The sequence below is a fragment of the Paroedura picta genome, chromosome 6 (assembly GCF_049243985.1).
Source record: "Paroedura picta isolate Pp20150507F chromosome 6, Ppicta_v3.0, whole genome shotgun sequence".
Taxonomy (NCBI): Eukaryota; Metazoa; Chordata; class Lepidosauria; order Squamata; family Gekkonidae; genus Paroedura; species Paroedura picta.
This window is the reverse complement of record NC_135374.1, coordinates 52,039,524-52,061,567: the sequence shown is the minus strand read 5'-3', so window position 1 is coordinate 52,061,567 and position 22,044 is coordinate 52,039,524. Positions and strand designations below refer to the sequence as shown.

General features: G+C 42.6%; 1 protein-coding gene across 5 annotated transcripts in view; it reads left to right on the top strand.

The window, feature by feature from the left end:
* Nucleotides 1-22,044, top strand: part of TMPRSS15 (transmembrane serine protease 15) — a 93,128-nt gene that overhangs the window by 14,604 nt on the left and 56,480 nt on the right. For 2 of the 5 annotated variants that reach the window (XM_077342425.1, XM_077342424.1), the window contains exons 4-10: nt 1,039-1,190; nt 2,023-2,064; nt 7,737-7,856; nt 12,405-12,513; nt 16,238-16,347; nt 17,485-17,622; nt 20,964-21,113. In XM_077342425.1, coding sequence (XP_077198540.1) covers nt 1,039-1,190; nt 2,023-2,064; nt 7,737-7,856; nt 12,405-12,513; nt 16,238-16,347; nt 17,485-17,622; nt 20,964-21,113 — 821 coding nt within the window. The other 3 variants (XM_077342426.1, XM_077342427.1, XM_077342429.1) reach the window with 3 other exon arrangements.

Here is a 22,044-nt window from a genome sequence, read left to right as displayed (position 1 = left end):
CTTGAAGGTAATTACCAGAACCTTTAGCCTGATCCGGAATTCAACTGTCAACCACTGCAGTTTATGTAGGATCGTCAGGATGTGAGATCTCCAAGGTGTTGCTGTGAGGATCCTGGCCCTGCGTTTTGTACCAGCTGTTGTTTCCGAGTCAAGGATAAGGGCAGGCCTGCATAGAGCAAGTTACGGAGATCCAGTCTGGAGGTGACCATCTCATGAATCACTATGGCTAGGTGTTCCGGGGCCAGGTAGGGTGCTAGTAGCTTGGCTTGGCCGAGATGGTAAAATGCCAGATGAGCTACCTTTGTGACCTGGGCTTCCATTGTGAGGGAAGCATCCAGGATCACTCCCAGGTTCCTAGTGGAGCGAGCCATAGAGAGCTCTACACCATCCAGGGTGGGCAGGCGTGCTTCCTCACAAGGGCCCTTCTTCCCCAGCCACAGGACCTCCATCTTTGAAGGATAGAAGTGGGACGGTGAACATCAGGGAGATAGTTTAAGGAAATACTGTGAGAATGTTGTTTTAAGCATGTTTATATTTTGAGTAAAAATGTTATTGTCAGTTGGGTTTGCCAGTGTCCTTATCTCCTGTACCTAGCATTAAATTTTATGGCATGCCTAGCCTACCCTGACAACATGACATTTATGTCAAATCTGGCTCTCATAAAATAATAATAGGGCATATTGGAAGAAAGCATACACTGAAAACAGGAAGTGAAACTGCTACTCTTGTACTAAAAACTAACTGCGCATCAATAAACTTGTAACTTTACCTGTCTCCAACTAAAATCTGGAGGTGTTTTAATTTTTCTATTACCAAATTCGCATCTATCCTGTAAGCTAAAGGGCATTATCTTCCAAATGCAGGGGAGAGATTAATAGCCTTATAGGAACATTTGTGTACTTTTGTTAAGTCAACTATATAGTATTTATTTAAGGTTAGGCCTACTTTTGGCTGTCAGGGCAGCAATATTTGTAACAGCCTTGTTTTGATGGCTAATTTCTTTCTTTTCTTTTCTTTTTTGTATTTCTTGTTTGGTAGAAATGGCAGTGTTATTGTGGTATTCAGCCTCTACTTTGGACAATGGTTATCTGATGTAAAGATCAAAAATGAACTGGCTTTGGGCATTGAAAGAAATAAAAGTATCCATTTGCAGACTTTCATCATTGATGTGAGCAGTATACAAGTAAAAGGTAACCATTATTTCCTTTTAAAGCCTTGAAACATCCCATTGGCTTAATTACGCTTATTGATTTCCTTCTGGTCTACAGTGGTATCTACAGAGATATACGTATCTACTCCAGTCATTAACACTTTCATGACAGGCAAAGCCACTAGCATTCTGCTTCATAAAGCATCCAAAATCTGGGTGCCTTCTATTATTCCACAAAACATTTTTTTTTAATGTTGGGATTTATATCCCGCTGCTCTCAGCAAGTCTGCAGATGACATGCAATTTCAGGCCATGCCTGGAGGTTGGTGCTGCCTGGATGAGGAATGTTTCTTGAGGTTTTGAGTTGGGGGCTCAAGAGTCCAAGGATGGGCAAGAGCTTTTGTCATGCAGCCAGCCCCCAGGAAGGCCACAGTACAGGTGTGCATCCTAGCCCCTGTTGTTTCCATGCGTGAAATGGGCTTTGCCTGTAGTATGAAATAACACAAGGTCCATGCATGAAACTGTTTTTGCATGGGTTGACTTGCCAAATTTTTGCTGCATTCAGATGAGCCGAGAATAACCCTCAGAAATTCTTCAGCTCACATATTATCATGTACCTTTTTAAATATCTCATCAATGTAAGCTCTTTTTAGTAGCAAGCTGAAACTGGTTGTAGGATAGGCACATGTCAGTTTATAGTTCATGGCTGAAACACAAACAAAATTGAACTGGAAAGTTCATTTGTGAACTAAATCACTGAAACGGATCTCAGTCCCTTTAAACATGGCTTTAATCTCCAGTTGTAAATATCTACAGATTTCACAATATTGCTTCAAAAAATAATTGCTGATATGCATTTTTCTTCTTCTTAGGTTTGGGAACATACACTACCAGCACTCCTCTGGCAACTGTAGGTTAGTGAATATAACATGACAAATAGGGGATCAAATGGAACATCTCATTTCCCCCTTCTCTGCTATTTCAGCTTTCCTGTAACTGAAAGTCCCTAGGACTGACGTCTTTACACTTCCCCACGCTGAGGTAATTTTTTCATCCCCCCCCCCAAATGGTGTTCCTTAAGAGACTGAACTAGCCTTGTAGAGTCATTTCTTAATTATAAAATGAAGCTCACTATCTCACCCTTTGACTGACAGATCTTTTTGACTTTAGTCAGCCCTGAAACGTTTGGGCTAGTTCCACTCCTGTTAGAGCTGTTCTCACAGAGCAGTTCTGTCAGAGATCTCTCAGCCTCACCTACCTCACAGGGTATCTGCTGTGGAGAGAGGAAAGGAAGGCAATTGTAAGTCATTTGAGACTCCTTTGGGCAGTGAAAAGTAGGGTTAAATAACCAACTCCTGTTCCTCTTATCTAATAGATTTGAACAGGATTCTGAGATGACTGGTTTAGGATTGTTTTCTTAGGTGGCAACAGATGATGAGCTGTTATTTTCACTTTTGAAACTGTCCTTTGACATTTTCAATCTATTTCATAATTTCAAATACTATTTATTTATTTATTTATTCAAAACATTCTTTGTTGTTTTTTCACCCAAATAAGTTCTTCAACATTAAATCATTTCAACATTAAAAAATCAAAATAAAATATATAAATATAATTCAATTAAAACATATACACATTGAAATTTAAATAAAAAATGTTTATATTATTATTATTGGTATCGGTATTTGATTTATTTCCTGCCACTCCTGGAACCAGCTCGGGGTACATTAAGTCCATCATAAAAACCTTATTAAAATACCTTAGGACATAAAAATATCATACACAGAATAGACAATCCCCCCCAAACCACGGCAGTGTGACTCAACTCCTATCCCCCCCCCTCAAAAAAATAATTAATCGAGTGGTCAGGGAAACAGAGTCACAGTTGATGTAAGGCCATCATTTAAACCATTCACCCCTAACATGGCTTAACTCTAGGGCGCCCAATCACATCTTCATCGTCGTGTCAGCCTCAACCATAGACGTGATGGAAGAGCTCCATTTTACAGGCCCTGCAGAATGCAGAAAGCTCCCACAGGACCCACAGCTCCTCCGGCTCATTCCACCAGGTAGGGTCCAGGACCGAAAAAGCCTTGCCCTGGTTGAGGCCAGGAACACTCCTCTGGGAGGTGGAACGACCAACACGTTGGTATCTGCAGAGCGTAAATTTTAAGAAGACATATAAACACCCATCATGCACACAACAATAGCAGGGAGGAGGCCAATAACAATATTGTAGCTCTAAGAAAGCATTTCTGTTTTAGTAATCAGAGTTCACCACTATTATAAGGGGTTTATTGGATGCAGAAGAGCATTTGAATGCGTGCGAAGACAGATTTTAGAAAGCTGTGTCTTTTCTCTTTAGTGCAGGGACTCCAACTTTAAATGAATTGGCTTACATGAAGATGGGTGAAGAATATATTCTCTCTTCTTCTCCTGCATAGACCTGATTAAAATTTGGCTTTGCATATAGTTTTCTTGTTATAAACTAATAATTATATGTAGTTTCCATTGCATTTGTTTTGGCCCTGACAGTGGAACAAAACTTTTTGAACAGACTGATTTTCTCTGTCTCCAGTAGATGGCACTACAGTGCAGGTTTCTGAAGTTATGTGACCAGCAAGTCAGTGTTTTTAATTCTAAGAGGATTCTTGAGTTTTTGGTACACAACTACTCATGAAAGTGGAAACTGTCATAGAATCATACAGTTGTGAGGGGCCATACAGGCCATTTACTCCAAGCCCCTGCTCAATGCAGGACCAGCCTAAAGCATCCAGGATCAAACTCTGTGAAGAACTAGAGTATAAATATTTTCTGAATTTCCAAAAAGAAATCTGCTACATAACTTTAATAGAAATACATTATATTGTTCTGTGCTTTTGCATTGTTATGTTAAAATGTGAACTAAACCACTTGTTTACTTATTTTATTTATTTATGTATTTATTATTGGTTTCATATACCACCATCTCCCTGCAGAGCAGGCTTGGGGAGGTTTACAATTGTATCTATTTTTGTGACTTCTATACTGCTCCCTCGCAATAGGATGCCTTTGGCACCAATAAACAAACAGTATAAAAGCCAAATACATACAACTGTAGTAGAAATCCAGTAAAATCTAAAATTAAATTAGTATAAAATAAGTTAAAATTAGAACTAATGGGAAATAAAAGGGGTAGGGGGGAGAGTTGAGGGAGGCCTTGATCAGATGTTATCATAGTTTAAATTCTGGTGGCCTCAACCATAAGCTTGGTACAAGAACTCTGTCATACAGGCTCGCCTGATCTTCCTTCGGAGCTCATTCTATCACGCATATTCTTTTAGGGCCATGGGCCATCAGCTGGTTAGTATTTGCTGATCAGAGGGCTCTCCAAGGGATGCATTCAGATAGGTGGTCCCTTAGATATGCAGCGCCCTGCTCATGTAATGCCTTAAAGGTTAAAACCAGAACCTTGAACTGTATCTGGAATTCAACTGAGTGTTCAGTTGAAGAATCACATGGCCACATTCTGGACTAGTTGCAGTTTCCAAAGGAGGGTCAGAAGGTCCACATAGAGCTAGTTACAGTAATCAAGTAAGGCTGTGACCATCACCTGGATCAATGTGGTTAGGTATTCTGGGGCCAGATAGGGCACTTGTAGCTTAGATTGGCAAAGATGGAAAAATGCCAGCTATGCTATGCTCATAAGTTCATCTCCATTGATAAGGAGGCATCAAATATTATGCCCAAATCCCTGGTCGTCTGTGCAGTTGAAAGCTGTACTCCATCCAGTTTTGGTATACACACTTCCTGGTCAGGTCCTTTCCTACCCAGCCATAGGATCTTCAAAGGGTTTAACTTCAGTCAACTTGCCCTGAGCCAGTCCACAACCACCTTTTTTGAACTCAGAGGAGCATCTGGTTGGTCATCCATTAGGAGATAGAGCCGGGTGTCATCAGAATATTGATGGCACCCTAGCCTGAAGCTCTGGGCTAGCTAGGCAAGGTGCTAAATAATGTTGGGGCGAAAATCACACCCCGAAGAACACTGCAGTGGAGTTCATAGTGGTGCATCCTGATTCTCCCCCATATTGGTTCTCTGCCTTTGATTATGGAGAAAGAAGGTCACCCACTGAAGGGCATATAAAATCAAAATTAAAATCACAATTAATCAAAATACCATTAAAATAATTCAAACAATTCAATACTCAATTGTACTTGTAGATGTTCTGCTAGTCTGCCTGGATGATATAGTGTTTAAAATCTAGTTCAATTGGGCGGGGAGGGGGGATGATTCAACAATTGCTGAGTTTTTATGAGTTCCTTGAAGCTAGATGCAAGAAGCAGGGCACAGAAGGGGAAGTCAGATGGAGAAAACTGAATTTCAACTATCTTTTATTCAGGTAACATTTGTCAAAAAGAGTAGCACCATTAGAACATAAGCACGTAGATGTCTCCTAGCCAAGAACCAGAACTTTAAACCTCATCCAGAAGCTAACTGGCAATCAATGCAGCTGCTTCTGCACTGGCTGGATGTGGGTCCCCCCAGTTTGACCTTGTAAGGACCCTAGCAGCTGCATTTTGAACTAATTGCAATTTCCAGGTCAGAGATATGGGTATGCCTGAGTTAAAGAAGTCTAATCTGGAAGTGACCATAGCATGAATCACTGTGGGCAAGTACTCTGGAAACTGGTAGGGCTCTAGTAGCCTCCTCTGGCACAGGTTGCAAAATGCCAATTGGGCTATCCTCATGATCTGACCCTCCATAGAGATCACCCCCAGATCAAAGATCACCCCCAGATTCCTGGTAGTAGGTACAGCCATAAACTGTACCCCATCCAGGAAGGGAAGGCTCACTTTCTGATCCTCTCTTCTTCTACCCAGCCACAGGACCTCCATCTTGGAGGGGCTGAGTTTCAGGTGAATCTGCCTGAGCCATCCAGCCACTGCTTCCAAACAACTGGCAAATGTTTCAGGGGGGGGGGTCTGGCTGGTCATCCATCAGGAGTTACAGCTAGGTGTCATAAGCATACTGGTGACATCCCAGCCCAAACCCCAGGACCAGCTGTGCCCAGAGAGTGCATATAGATGTTGAAAAGCATGGGGGAGACTATCACCCCCTGCAGCACCCAACAGGGGAGTGCAAAGAGGCATGACAACTCTTCTCTTACTGCCACCTTCCATGTTCGGTTCTGAAGAAAGGAGACTAGCCACTGTAAGGCTGTTCCCATAATCCCTGTCCCAGTGAAGTGGTATGCTAACAACTTGTGGTCAACCACATCAAATGCAGCTGGTAGATCTAAAAGCACAAGGATAGTCGAACCGCCCCGATCCAGCTGGTGACGGAGACTGCTGATCAAGGTGACCAGCTCAGTCTTTACCTTGTGGCCAGCTAGTATGGGTCCAGTTTCCTCCAAGAACGGCAGGAGCTGGTCCACAGTGACTTTCTCAACCACCTCACTCAGAAATGTCAAATGCGAGACCACAGAGTACCTGGTGGGGTCCTGCAGGTCCAGTGACGGGTTTTTGAGAAGAGGGTGAACCACTGATTCCTTCAGCCCCTTGTGTTAGAATGCTGAGTGTCATGTGCTTCAGTGGCATTGTTTAAATACTAAACTATAAGCTTCAATGATCATACATCCTGACTATGAAACCCCACACGGAGTCATGCAACATTTTCCATTGTGTGGAAATATAAGCTCTAGAGTCACTTCTGGAGACTTTTGTGTGGTAATCCTAAGGAACAGTGGTTCCCAACCCCCAATCCAGAGACCGGTGCCGGTCCGTGGATCAGTCGGTACCAGGCCGCGGCTCCTCCTTGTCCTCCTCCCCGGCTGCTGCCTCAGGGGCTGCCTTGCCACTCTGCCGCCAACTCACCTTTGGTGCTCTCCAGTGGCCACCATGGCTGGGGCTCCCCCTCGGTGTGGCACTGCGCAGCTGCTGCTAGTAGCGCCACCCAGCGGGCAGTGGGAAGTCAGGGGCACCGGTGGGAAAGCAAGCAGAGCAGGGGCTCAGGTGGCAGTGACAACATCCCTCGGCAAAAGACTAACTCTCCCCCGGGCTTCAGTAAAATTGTCAAGCATTGACCAGTCCCCGGTGATAAAAAGGTTGGGGACCACTGCTAAGGAACACTTGAATACAATTAAGCTCCATTAAAGAAGATGGTATTTATTTCTGAGTAGACCTGCTTAGGATTGTTTTCTCACACATTCTTTTAAAAAAGATATTTAGGTCATGCTTCCTATATTGTTCTTTTAGATACCATTAGAATCAAGGGTTTCTGCACCAACACCTTTATGAACACAAGCTTTTGAAAGAAAAAAGATCTACATTAATCTTTTCATGAGCACAAATCCTTGCACCTTCAGAGCATTATTTTATCTCTTCCTCTTTGACAGTTTACAGCCCAACACACTCCCTAGAATTCTGTCCCTGGCTGCTGTTCTGCACTGTTGTGTACACTGTGTGTACTGTTGTTCACTTTGGTGGAAATTATTTTAATTGTCTTTTGTAACAGAAGGACACTTTTCAGAAGTTACCATGAGCAGTTTTAATATCACATAAGCATTCCAGAATAATGCAATTTCTCTTTTAAAAATTAATTTTAGTGAAATGTTTACCTCCTGATGATCTTTGTGCTGATGGTGTGAGCTGCATTAAAAAAGACAAATTTTGTGACGGAATTCCAAACTGTTTAGATGCCTCTGATGAACACGAGAAAACATGTGGTAAGCATTTAAGCAGTTGCAATTGGCTTTTGAACTTGTTTGAAACACTTTATATTTGTGATCTATTTTTAAAATATATCCTGAAAGCAATATTATTTCCCAATATCTCTCCCTAATGGATAGCTTATTGTATGTGAATTATTATTGTGCCTGCAAAGGTATTTTATATGCGTAATCACTAATTTCCCTTTGGATTATATTCAAAACATACAACATAAATTCCTAGCAGTTATTTCTACATTTATTTAGCACTGCATTCATTTATCTTGTATTGTAACTCCAGCCCAGAATATTGCTAAAATAATAAATGTGGAATGGGTATGGGGGAGAAACCTTCAGACTTCCTCATACTTTAATGTTAGCACATCATTTAGGAAAGAGTGCAACAGCCATAAGAAACATAAGAAACATAGAGCATGGAAATGGAGAGAGAGTGAGCAGACATTAAAATATGAAGAATATTAGGGTACATTCTCCTCTCATTCACAAATAAAAGCCCCCAAATTATTGGGATTGTAACTTGACGGGCAGCAGCACAGGCACCAAGAAGGCACACATGAAAATGATGCACCAGGGAGTGGCGTGTTGGCCATGGCGTGACACAGACAAAGGGCAAGGGAGGCCAGGCCTACATAAGGCCCGTTAAAAGCCTGGCTTCTTTTGCCTGTGGCTGTAGCCACCCACCCTGCGTTATGGCTATCATTCTGATTGCTTCTGTTATGCTTACTATGTCTTTCATCACAGCTTGTGAGCTGGCATAGAGAGGAGCCCATTTGGCAGGAGCCCATTTGGCAGGAGCCCAGGTCAGGGGACTCTGCAGGAGGTGGCAAGGTGTGAGTAGGGCTGACCCCAGGGGAAAGGCACAGGTGCTTGCACTGCCAGGTGGCCTGAGGGGGACCAATGGAGGTGTGTGCTCCCTGGGGTACCTTAGGTGGCACTTCCTTTGTGCAGGATCTCAGCAGCAAGGAGAACCTGGGTTCCTGGCTGGTAAAAGGGGAGGATTTTCTCAATTGGGCAGCTAGGATTAAAAAGGGGGCTGAACATGGCAGTGGGTCTCCTCCTATGCCATGACAACTGTGTGTTAATAAAGTTGTGGTCACGTTAAACCTAGCTAAAATGTATGCATCCTTCTTGGGGCTGGGGATGCCCACCTGTCAGTCATGAAGGGCAATGGAATCAGTAGTGATTTTGCAGCTATTGATGTCAACCAAATAACATATTCCTTTAAAAAGACACCTTCCAGCCTGCATTACAATTCCTTAGAGTGGAGCATATGCTAAAAGTATAAAAGCATAGCACAAGAATGGTGAACTTTAAATAGTTTCTTCCTGGCTCAGTTAAACTTCAGTGAAATCAATTAACTACTCGCTTGAAATGTAGACAACAGATGACATCACTTCCCAGTTTTAATGATAAAATGATCCTGAAATGAAGTGACACTACAACCATCACAGAATTGAGCTACAGGAATTAAGCGTCACAGCCTGAAATACATTTAGTGGCAACAGTTTAAAAAAACACATTTCCTGAGACATGTGGAAATCAGAACAGGTTTCATTAATCTGCTGTTCTGTTGAAAAGAAGTCATGAAGCATATCAGTGTTAATGAAAAATGTAAGCTTGATAAAAGGGTAGTGTCCCTTGGCACTCTTCTTCCTAACCAGCTTACAAGAATTATGTGGCAATTCTAAGTCTGATGCTATCTCTCACTAGCCTTATTTAGTTGCAATAAATTAACAATGTATAGGCCATGAATGAATGCCCACTCTTTTACCAGTTTTAATCACAGAGCTTGTGGCAGGCAATTATCTGGGAGGCAGGGAGGAGTGGCTCTGAATGAAAATATCTTCTACAAGGAAAGGACCTTAAGGACTTGTGGGGGCATTTCATATTTTCTTCTCTATTTCCTCTTTGCTTTCCTTGGAAACCCCCATTGCATCTCCTCTTATCATGCTTTCTTCTCTCCTTCCCACTTACCAATCAACCTACCTTTATCTGCCCCCCTCCTGTCTCCAGCAGCCCTCCTTCCATCCTCCTGGCAACTTCTACCAGAGGGGAAAAAAACTATGGCCAAGTTGTTTAGTTCAAGCCACCAGGCAAGGCACAGTTGTACAGCAGGGAATCTTCAATATATTATGAGCTGTTGGAAAGGTTAATAGTTTATACAGGGGTTAGTTTGGGGCAGGGTCTAAGCCCATATAAGGGCTGCCTTCAGGTCTGCTGTTGTTGATTGTTCTGAGTGTAATTTAGACAATTTCTGCAAAGAGGCATCTTTCTGTTCTGAAATCCATGGTTGATTGTTTCTGGACAGAAGTCTTCTCCTGTGTTTGTTGACTGCCTTGTCCCAGGTTTTTGCTTCCTGAAAAGTCAGGTGGCTGAGTGGAAGTCAGGACAACCTACTCCCCCACCCCCATCACTATGATGTGGCGTAAGCCACCAATTACCTTTCATTGCCATACTCTCACACTCTAGTGCCCCCCCCAAGGCCCATTATGCACGGCCGCCAAAACGGCAATTTTGGGTCACATGGAAAACGCGGAGGGGGAAGAAGCGAAGCAAACCGCTTATGCACGGGATGGGACGCAACAGCGGCAAAACCAAGAGTAACTGATTATGCACGCGGCGACCCCGGCGCCGCTTCTGGTTGCGCCCCGGTCACCCGGAAGCTGCGCTTTCTTCCCCGTTTCACTAACGCAGCTTTTTCGGCGGCATGCACCGAATCTGCGACCGGTTGCAGCCGGCACCGTGCTTTATCAGTGATTTTACTCGCCGCCATTCCACCCCGAATGTGTGCTATTCCCCCTGTGCATAATGAGCCCATCATAGAAAAATATTTAATTAAAAAATCAAGAACCATGTAGCAACACGGATCTGCCACACCATATAATGATTTTAAGTTGGCGGTGTTTTCATGTCTTCCCCCTCCCTTTGCAGGAGAGCTCAATTTGCAAGCAGAACAGAATGGTGAAGGAGAAAGCAGTTGCTTGTCCTTGGTTCCTCAGCATGGCTCCAAAGACAGCAGCACAGCAGGGCAAAGGAAAAAGCCACTCTCTGCCTTGGCTCCCTCTCACATGGTCAAGCTACAGACCCTTAAAAAAAAAAGGAGGAAAGAAAGAATGTGTCTCTCCCCCTTGGCTCCACCTTAGCATGAGTCAAGCAATGCATGCATGAAGTGGACTGGATGTAATTTCATTGCACTGGAACCGTGTTGCAATGTAGTTCCATGTGTGTATGTGTGTGTACAGAAGTGACTCTTGGGGGTGGGTGCATAGTTGGGAGTGTAGGGAATGGGACAACCCAAGTGTTCACTTTCTTATCCCTCTGCTGAGAGTTTCCACACATTGTCTCCCACAATATTGCAGGGCAACAGCCAGGCAGAGTCATGCCAGCCACGGGACATGATGTCATAAGGAAGCCCGAATAGACACACAATGCCACCAGATTGCCCCTGGCCGGGCTGGGTGGGCAGAGATTGGGCGTTGAGTGTCTGAGGCAGGGCCCAATTGGGATGCGCTGCCCTGCCTAGGACAGTCCATGCCCACTCTTTGCCCACCGAGCACAGCCAGGGAATTTTCTTCCTTTTGAAAAAAAGAGAAGAAAACAACAACCATCCTTATCCATGGTTCCTCTATATATTTGTGAAACGGCCTGGGGGGGTGGAATGTGACCGGCTGTCCAAGTTGGAATAGGGCTTTTGCTTTGCTGGCTGCACCCTGATTGGCCCTGCCCCTGCAGCTCCTGCCCTCTTTCCCTGGACTCTAGCCTCTTTGCTCTCAGGCCACCTCAGTGCCTGGAGCCAGTAAGGGGAGAGAGCCCTGGGCAAAGGGACATGGTGGAGGGCCTGCTAGGCTGGGCTTGCTAATGAGGGCCTCTTGCCCTGCTAGGCTGGGCCTGCTAACGAGGGCCTCCCTGCCTGCTGACTGCCTTCTAAGGAGCTCTGTCCTGCTGACCAACCCCCACCCTCCCCACTTGATCTGGCTGCGAGCTGCAGCCCAAAGCCACCTTAAGCTGCCTGGCCAGGGGAGGGGACCCTTTCAAGGCCCATTCTTAGGAATGGGTTTTGAGGCTAGTAAACTCCATATTATTGAAATTTCTATTGAAGTATTTAAAGAGCATTTCAAGAGTCCCCCTGCCATTAATGATAATATGAAAAGCATATCCAGAAAGAAGATGCTATTTAGAATGAACAATTGGAACAACCACTGCTGTCTTGGCATGATAGTTGTTTGTGAAGTAATTCATCTAACTATGTGTTGTTGTTCATGTTATAGAAAATAAATTTAAGTAGCATAGGAGCAATTCTTTAAAACAAAAAAACTCACTTCTTTCTAAATACACTCTAAAAAAATGATATACACAGCAACAAATCTGTACTTCTGTCTGTAAATGTTACTAGGCTTGTCTCTTAAATGGAAACAGTTATTTTCCCATAATATGTCAGATAAACAAAATAGCTTGGCAACTTCTATTCTCTTTTAATCAGAGATGGAAATGGTCTCTTTTTGAGTCTGTATTCATTGAGAAGAGAATGGTTATTTTTTTTTACAGCTACATCCTGTGATGGGAAATTTATTTTGATGGACTCCACTGGGTCTTTCCACACTATGAATTATCCAAAGCCCTATATTTCAAATTTGGTTTGCCGATGGATTATACAGTAAGTGGCTTCATAGAATTTTATGGTTAACAGAATCTATTTGTAGATAAAATGCAGCCCATTTTCTCTATGAAAATCTTAACAATATTCCTTAAGCATTCCGGTTAATGTCATATATGATGTGCTCTGTAAGCAACTCACCCACATTCCTAATAGGTCCATACCTCTTGGGGCTTAAAGACATGCAAGAGCCATAAGGACATTTGCTAAGGGATCTGGAAATATGCCCTGTTCCATTATTAATTATTTGACCTTGTAGAAAAGGTCAAGAAAGTCTACTTCCCATTCAGCTACTTCCAGGAAACAATGTCAGTTGTGGGGGTAGAAAGGAACATAATGAGAATGTTTTGATTTCCTCAACAAATTATCTTCTGTTTTACACTTGCTGCTATTGTGTGATGACATCAAAAAAGACCTGCACAGAAGCAAGATTTTTTTTAAAAAAAAATCTGAACCAAGACCAAGATTATCTGTAATTTTCTTTGCATATTTCCTTTCTATATCAACTAATTATAACTTTGGTTTTTAAAACAGGTTTTTAAATTTCCTTTTTCAATTTTGTATTTCTTTCCTGTGTAAAGAAATAATATCATTATTCATTTAATAAATGCAGACAAATAATTTGGTTGTGGTCAAATTACCCCTTCACATTAAATTAACCCAATATGCTTTCCTCATTATTTTCCAGCATTCTATTGAGTATTTTTATTGTCTGCTATAATTTTCCATGCTTCTTCAAGTGCTAAGAAAAAAAAACATAGGTAGGGTTATAAGCTGCACATAAATGCACTTTTCTGCTTTTTTTTCCAAATTAGCTTTGAGAATGATGTTGATTGTGGTGAAATATATATATTAATCGTTTTAGGGAATAAAATAAATTCATGCTAGTTTGCTTGAGAAAAGTCATTTGTAAATTTCAGAATGCATGATTTTTAGTTTGTAGAAAGAAAAAATATTATCAATTTGCAAGTTGTTCTAAAGTTAAACCCACTTCTCATTATGCAATTAGTACATGTTAGCTAAGAGCCTCTTGTGGCGCAGAGTGGTAAGGCAGCCGTCTGAAAGCTTTGCCCATGAGGCTGGGAGTTCAATCCCAGCAGCCGGCTCAAGGTTGACTCAGCCTTCCATCCTTCCGAGGTCGGTAAAATGAGTACCCAGCTTGCTAGGGGGTAAACGGTAATGACTGGGGAAGGCACTGGCAAACCACCCCATATTGAGTCTGCCATGAAAATGCTAGAGGGCGTCACCCCAAGGGTCAGACATGACTCGGTGCTTGCACAGGGGATACCTTTACCTTTACCTTTTTTACATGTTAGCTACCTAGTACATGTTAGCTACCTAGGCATAACCATGCCCTTTAAAACTTTGTGTACATTGGATGTATGTTTATGGGAACTCTACGTTCCAATTCCAGAGGGTGTCATGCAGTAAGGTTACAACAGAATAAATGAAAATGCAGTTTCAGGAAAGTGAACTAATAAAAACTAATAAAAAAATGTGTAAGCCACAAAACATTAAAAGCAGCAAAGTTTTATTTAGCTCCCTGTTGCTTTTCATGGGGAGTAGAAAGCAGAGCCATGTAATGACCCTGTTTCCTATGAAAATCTGTGTTGGCTGCAGCTCACATTGACAGGAATAAGACAGAAAGGAAGACCTGTGCTGCTGGGCACATGGCCCTTCTCAGAGGACCCAACCCTTTCTCCTGGCCATGGATTGACCTAGCTAGCAGAGAGATGGAAGGGAAGTCTCTTTTCTGGGGAGCCTTTCCTCTTGGTCACCCTGGTCTAGGGGAAAGTATAAGGGAGATCCCTTCCTGAAGATCCTCTCCCATTCTCCTAAGCACAGTCAGGAGAAATGTGGAAGGGAAGATCCATCCCTGGGGATTCTCCCACTTTCTGCTGACCATGGCTCACCACAGATAAGAGAAAGTTGGAAGGGAAGATCAATCCCTGGGTATTCTCCCCCTTTTTGCTTGCCGTAGCTCACTCCCTCCAAGAGATAGGTGGAAAGGTAGTCACAACCAGGAGAAGAGGAGGAAGGGAAGTCCATTCTGGGAGATCCTTCCTGAGGAATCTGTCCCTCTTTCTGCATGCCATGGCTCTCCCTAGTCAGGTGGGAGGGAAGTTCCTTCTGAGGAGATTCTCTCTCTTCTCTGATAGCCATGGCTTACCATGGCCAGGATAAAGACCTATCCTGGGAGATCCTTCTCTTTCTATTGGCCATGACTCCCTAGCCAGGAGACAGGGGGGAAAGGAATTCCCTTCCTGGGAGAACCTCCTTCCTGGTAGCATTTTGAGGACTGTTTTCTGCAGTTCTTTTAACATCTTTTCTAAATTAAGCCTCTTCCCTCCACTCAGCTATTTTTCAGGCTTTCTGCAAACCATGTTTAAAGGAACTGCCACAAAAACCCAGCCGAGACACCTCAGCCAAACACTGACATGGCAGAAGGCTTGCTAGAAGGAAGAAGCAACCTCCTGGATGTCCTCTAGTGTGTGCGCTGCCAGAACACAGTGTGCACAGCACCAAGGGCAGGGCAGGGCAGGACCCATGGTGACTATTTAAGTCACCACATGTGTGAGTCTCGCCCTCTTCACCAGGGATGCCATGGGAGCTGCTTCCCTTCTACTCTTCCTATGTAGTTGTATACTGCAATGTTCAGGGTTTTGAGGTGGATGTTTTGTTCAATAATTGTCACAGCTGTGGGTTCGCATGGGATGTAGCCTGTTGGCAGGGTGTCCAGTGTGCAGTCGGACTCCCTGGGGTTTGGGGCCTCCGTATGAGGTGGCATGTATATGAATGCGTCTTATCCAGCTGGGGGGCTAGGGGCTCATTTGCCAGGCAGCCTGGGGGCAGTCAAATCAGGTTGGTGCCTGGTGTCTCCCCCACATACATTGCTTCCTATAATGACGGAATTCAGTAGACAAGGGAAACTACTCTCCTGGCTGGGAAGACTGCGGGTCACCAGGGCGCCTCTGGACTCCATGAGTTGTTGGTGCAGTCTGCTGACTGCTAGTTCAGGCTCCTTTTCCCATGCTGTACCAATCCTCCTGTGTTGAGATAATAAAGCTGTGGCCTTGTTTATCCTAACACTGGTGTCACATAATGCCCTCCTGCAAGTCAAGCCACCCAAAGCAGCCCTTTTATCCAAGTTGACTCATCTTGGTCATCTGGAGATCTATTGTACTACTCGGAAATATCCAGCCACCACCTAGAAGTTGGGAAGCCTAGCTGTAGCTGCCACAACCACATAAGTGGTTGTCCTTTATATTACAACAACTGGGAGAACAATTGGCCCAAGATCACCCAAGGGAGTTTCATGACAGAGTTAGAATTTGAACCCAGACTCAGTCCAAATCTCTAACGATTAAAACAAAATGTAATATTTCATAGTATTGATGGTTTATTGCCATCTTTTTATTAACAGTGTACCCAAACAGAATTTAGATTGCAAACCTAAACTATTTACCCATACATTCACTGGGATTTTCTTCCAAGTAAGCAAGTTTAGGACTGGTTGTTTGCCTCTTATTTGTGTACTTCAATTACCTTTATGTAAACTCTATCTCTGGGTTTGTTTATTTGGGTACAGTTCAGCAAATGCTTTTATGTAAAAGTAATGGAACAGATGCAGAGTGCTTCCCTTATCCCCTTTGAATGTACAAGCAGAAGTGCTGGAATTAATTAGCATTTCTGTTAATTAACAAAATATATTCTTCTTCCTTAGTGTAAATCAAGGTCTGTCTATCAAAATAAACTTCACTGCTTTTGAAACGCAGCCATATGCAGATACACTGAGTATTTATGAAGGTCTAGGTCCAGGAAAGATTTTACGAGGTAGGACGATTTTTGATAATCCATAATCTGTCATTTGCAACACACTGTTACCTATCATCTAAAACTTTCCATGGGCTCCCGTCTTCATGGAGTTTCTGTAAGAGCTGGCTTCTACAGGGAAATTGCCATTCTCTACTGCACCTTCATGTACTAATCAAATAAACCCAATTCTCACTAGGAGTAAAGAACATCCCCCATTAGGGTGCTAGGACTTGAGTGGCAGCAATCTGCCCGGTTAGATGGCAAGCCACAATAGAATAGGAAGGTTGCATTTAAATAGCTTCTGCAGAATAGATATCCTAGTTCAACCCACATACTGGTATCTCGTTGCCCCTGCACTGGTATCTGGGGTGCAGGGGCAACAAAGGTATATAACAGTTTACATGCAGACTTTAAAATCACTTTTTAATATTTTATTCCATCATATGAAATTGAGATTTCACCATTTGTGCTTTTATTTTATCACCCTTTTATCATTTTTCCCATTTCTATTTCCCAAGAGTTCATGAAGAAACTGTAACACACGTCAAGAAATGTGCAGCTCATCTCTTCCCTGTGGGTGAAAAGAGATATTTACCCTGTAGGGTCTGTTTAAAAGCATCTTATATGACAACTTTAAGCACATGGAGAGCCAGCCATCTGTAGTTTTAATCCATGCAGGGGTTAAATATGTCCCTCGCCATGGGGAACAGTAATACTGGGTATTCTCGTGTGACAAAGGCCTACAAATGACTGTTTGTTTCTGAAGCAGCTAGAGGCACCCACTGTGGTGCTTTTAAGCAGCCATCTGAATATAAAGTACGTTTCTGTTTTCTTTTATTTTGAATTTATGAGGAACAAGCGAATTGAAACCCACAGGAAGCAGAAACAGTCTCAATGGCAAATGGCTACTAATATGGCTGCTCTCTGGCTCACATGCTGCCTAAAAAACAGTGACTTCGATTTAAGCCATCTGCTTGCAGGAAACACGTTACATTTTCTAGAAGCAACTACTTAAAGAAAAAATGGATGACCATTTTAGAATAAACATAGGAGTTTGCTTCATTTTATATGCCCTGTAAACATAAAATGTGATGGTAAAATAATCTGAATTATTATCATTTTTGACCATTTATTTTTTTGTGTTTTTATTCTTAGCTATCCTTTGGGGTTCTAATCCTGGTACAATTAACATTTTTTCAAATAAAGCCACTGTGGAATTTGCAACAGATTATTCTGAAAATTACATCGGCTTTAATGCAACATATACTACATTTAATACAAGTGAGCTAAACAGTAAGTATTCATTGTTCCAATGTGATATGCCCATAAAGAATGTTGATTTTGATTTTGCATTTGTCCAGAGGCTTATGGTAGAAGAATCTATAGCCACTGCTGCCTCCTGAATGTGGTTACCTTCTGTGATTTAAGTTAATATGCACCCAATTTCATTGTGAGATAGTGACTTAGTGGTAGAGCATCTGCTCAGCAAGCAGAAGTACCCAGGTTCAATCCCCAGCATGTCAGGTTGAAAGGCTCAGGTAGTAGGTGATGTGAAAGACCGCAGCCTGGAGAACTGCTGCCAGTTAGAATAGATAATACTGACCTTGAGGGACCAATGGTCTATTCCATACAAGGCAGCTTCACATGTTCTTGTATTTCAGGGGATTTCCCCATATCCTCAAATATAACATATTTTGGATCCAAGTCGTTCATCATAGTAATAAAGACATTCACTTGGCTGTTTTCATCATTGACTCTAGAGCAGTTGTCCCACTGGGACAACTTCTTTAATAAAGGTTAAAATTTCTAAGCAGTGGCCCAAAACCTATTATCTTGTTTAGTGAAGATAATACATTTAGAACCTGGTATTAGAGGGCACATCTTCTTAGAGCATAGAATTTCAAGTTTAACTTTAACCATTCTATATGTTGCAGTCCATCATAATGAAGCACAGCATATTAAAGCATACTAAGCATGGAATAAACATAAAGTTAGCATTCCTTCCCTCTGACATTAGGTGGCTTCTCAGATCCAGTCAGAAAACTCATTTGATGGAACTTTATAGAAGATGTTAATATACACTCCTAATTCACCCTTCATCTGGTTACACAACTGAGCATAGGTTCCCACAGTGAACCAGCTGCCACATTCATGAATTCAGATAAGAATGGGATCTTCAGGAAGGCTCCATGGACACCTGTGAGCTAAACAAGCCCGCTAATAATACTGTTAATCAGTAGGAGAACTAGGATGTTTTGCCTCAAAACAATGTATAATGTATGTCAATGAGTCTGATCAAGCCACTAAACAGAAACACAGAGCTGGAAGGGAACTCAAGGGTAATCTAGTCCAATCCGGGAAATTCACAACTGCCTCCCCTTACTTCCCTGAAAACACCTTATCTATGCCCAGAGGAAGGCAAAAAACCATCAGAACCCCAGAGTAATCTGGCCTGGAGAAACATAAGTACCCCAAGATCATGTTCACATATGTTGCTACTCAGAAGCGTATTTCCCATTCAGTATGCATGCTTCTCATTTTTGTGACCCAGATGTAGAACTCTACACTTCTCCTTATTGAATTGCATCTTGTTCTCAGTTGCCCACTTTTCCAGCATGTTCAAATCTCATTTAACTCTATTTCTATCTTCTGGGGTGTTCACTACTCCTCCCAATTTGGTGTCAACTGCAAATTTAATTAAGGGCCATTTCGCACGGCTTCAAAGTAGCACAATGGTTGCTATTTGGAAACGCTACTAATTTGCCATAACCCACGACATCGTAGACAATCTGCAACAATCCTGAAACCAATCAGCAAAAAGCGCTTCGTTGTGGCGCTTTCAGGGGAATCCAGAAAAGTGGATTCACCCTCCGGATAGCGATACACTCCTGCAACCAATCTGCAACAGTAGCGCTAAAGACCTTACCATTGGTACCATTGGCGTTACCATTGTTGCTGGTTCTTCAAAGTCCCTCCCCCTGGCTCTCTCCTCCAAACTTCCGGCGAAGCGATCGCCATTTTTTTTTCTCCGAGCGAGCGGGGATAAACGCACCAGCGAGCCTCTTTCTGTTTAGAGGCTTCCCTGGCTTCAGTCCTTCACCTTTAGTCACTAAGCACAAACCACTGAAAAGCCCGTTTGCTGAAATAAAGTCCCTTTATTTTTTACAAATAAATTCAGCCGAAAATCGGGCCCGTGAGAGGGGGGGGATTTTTTTTTTTATCACTCGAGGCAGCGTGCAAACGATCATACAATCAAACGACAGCTCACATTAGGCAGCTGGATGGGTCTCTCCGTAGCAACGAATCTACCTAGATTCGTTGCTATGGGTCGTTTTTTTTTTTTTAAACCTTTCTTAAAGGGAAAGGGGCTGTTTGGGAGCATGCTAACGGCTGCCCATTGGCTGCTTGACGGCCAGGGGCGGGACGAGCTTGGCAATAGCGCTTCCTTTCTAGCGATTTCTGCCGAGACCGGAAGCCTGTGGGAAACGCTAAAAAACGCAACTGATTCCACTACAAAGGCAGGTATGCATAACGACGAATTCCACTATTTTAAATGGCGATTTTTCATTCCGCAAACAATTTGCAACAAAGATCCCTGTGCGAAAAGGCCCTAAGAGTTCCTCACCTCCTCATCCACATCACTGATAAAAATGTTTTAAAATACTGGGCCAATTACTGAAGTCTTTGACATCCCACTGTTCACCTCCCTCCAGTCTGATGAAATACAATTAACAACTACTCTTTGGGTGAGGTTTTCTAAACCAGTTCCCTATCCACCTCACCATCCAAAAATCCAGGCTGTAGTCCTCCAGTTTGGCAGGATCTGCACGAGACAGGCAGCCTAGCACACCATGCCATCTGGTGCTGTGGATAGCTGGCTCCAGATCATAAGCTCACTAGCTTTGTGCTGCTATTTATACAGCTTTGTAACTGCAGACCCCATTTCCAACCAGCTCGTCAACTGACTCCCTTTAATCAGCAGACACAGGCAAAAGAGGATAAAGAATCAGTGGACAAAACTAATTTCAGGAAGAAAGGTGGGAAACACACTAGACAAAGCAAGCCTCAATGGACTCAAAAGTAGAACCTATCACAAAAACCAAGCAGCCAAGCACAAATGTTACACCAAAATCAAACAGCCAAATCAAATAAACTAAGCACAAGCCATGCTGTTAGTATTACCACCTGCTTACTTCCACAGCACAAGCCACCCTGTAGTGTTACCATCTGCTTTACTCCCGCTCAAAACTCCCTGTTTTTTCTTCCTGTTTGCTTGTTCCAGGTCCAGATGTAAATATCTTTTCAAGGGCCAAATATCTCCCTTTGTGGTTGACTCCTCCATAAGCCAGGTCAAGATCAAACATTGCCCAGTGGTATTTAAATCCACATGTATGTTTCTTATATGAGCAATGTTTATGGAGAAATTTGGACTACTAACATCAGCCATCTTAATAGTTATCTTTGATGGTCCTAATTTACAACAGAAATAGTTGAAAAGATAGTATTTTTCAAAAGGAAAAGCAGCCTTTGTATTTTTTACTTGTCTTGTGATATCTCAAGTTTAATCAGTAGGTAAATAGTAGAATTTAATTGTTCGTGCTCTATGAAGTTATTTTATCCGAATTCATTTCAAGATGATCAGAAAATTGACTGCAGTTTTGAAGATGGCTTTTGTTATTGGATTCAAGATTTGAATGATGATGATGAATGGGAGCGAATAAATGGCCCTGCTTTTCCTACCAACTCTGGCCCTGATTTTGATCATACAACTGGCAATCTCTCAGGTAAGAGCCAAAAGGAGATTTTCTGCTAATTTTAGTTGATTTACCAAAACAATGCTCTGGAAATATAATAGAAATGTTCAGAAATAGAAAATGATTTTTCTGCTAGAGACATGAAGTTTTAGTTTGTTTGATTGCATTCAATGAGAGCTCCCTGGACCTGTTCTTTCCCTTAAGCAGGTTAGGACCAGCCACATGGTGCCAACTGCATTCTGTAGCATCCAGTTCCTGTGTAAAAATGGATTGCCAATATTTAATCTATCTTTTGAAATTTATTTTCTGGGGTTTTTTTTACTGGAAGGTAAGATACTATTCCATCCAATAATGAAATTTCACAGCTGCAAAGTGTTCATGGAGCTATTATTTTACTTAGGTTTCTCTGATGTCTGCAAATATAAAGCTAGGCACATATACTTACAGTGCAATCTTATGAAGAATTATTCCATTCTAACCCTGTTGGTTAAATAATTTATACTGGAGTAACATTGCACAAAATTATGCTGCAAAGAAATATAGAAAACTGTGTGGTGTGGGAGACAATATCCAGACCTTCTTTCTCAGCCCCCCATCCCATATGGTCATGTCCTTGTAGAAATCCTCACACCAACCAGGTGATCAGTAGTAATTAGTCCTTTAAGAGTCAGGCAGTCACAGTCAGTTGGCCTTTTAACTGCTTGCTGTCTGACAGCTGCTGGAAAGCTCTAATCTCAGGTTTGGAAAGGGGAGCACCATTGCAGAAATTGCCCAGAAAATATTATTGGTTGCTCACAGGCTTGGCTATGCCAAAATATGGCTTCTGGTTAGTGGGAGGCCACTGGGCATGCTCCACATCTGGCTAAAACTTCAAAGACTTAAGGAAGAAGGCCACTGAGCTCAGGCTCCCAGCTCAGGAGGGAATAGAACTAGATCCATGGAAGAGGAACAGCTCTCTGCT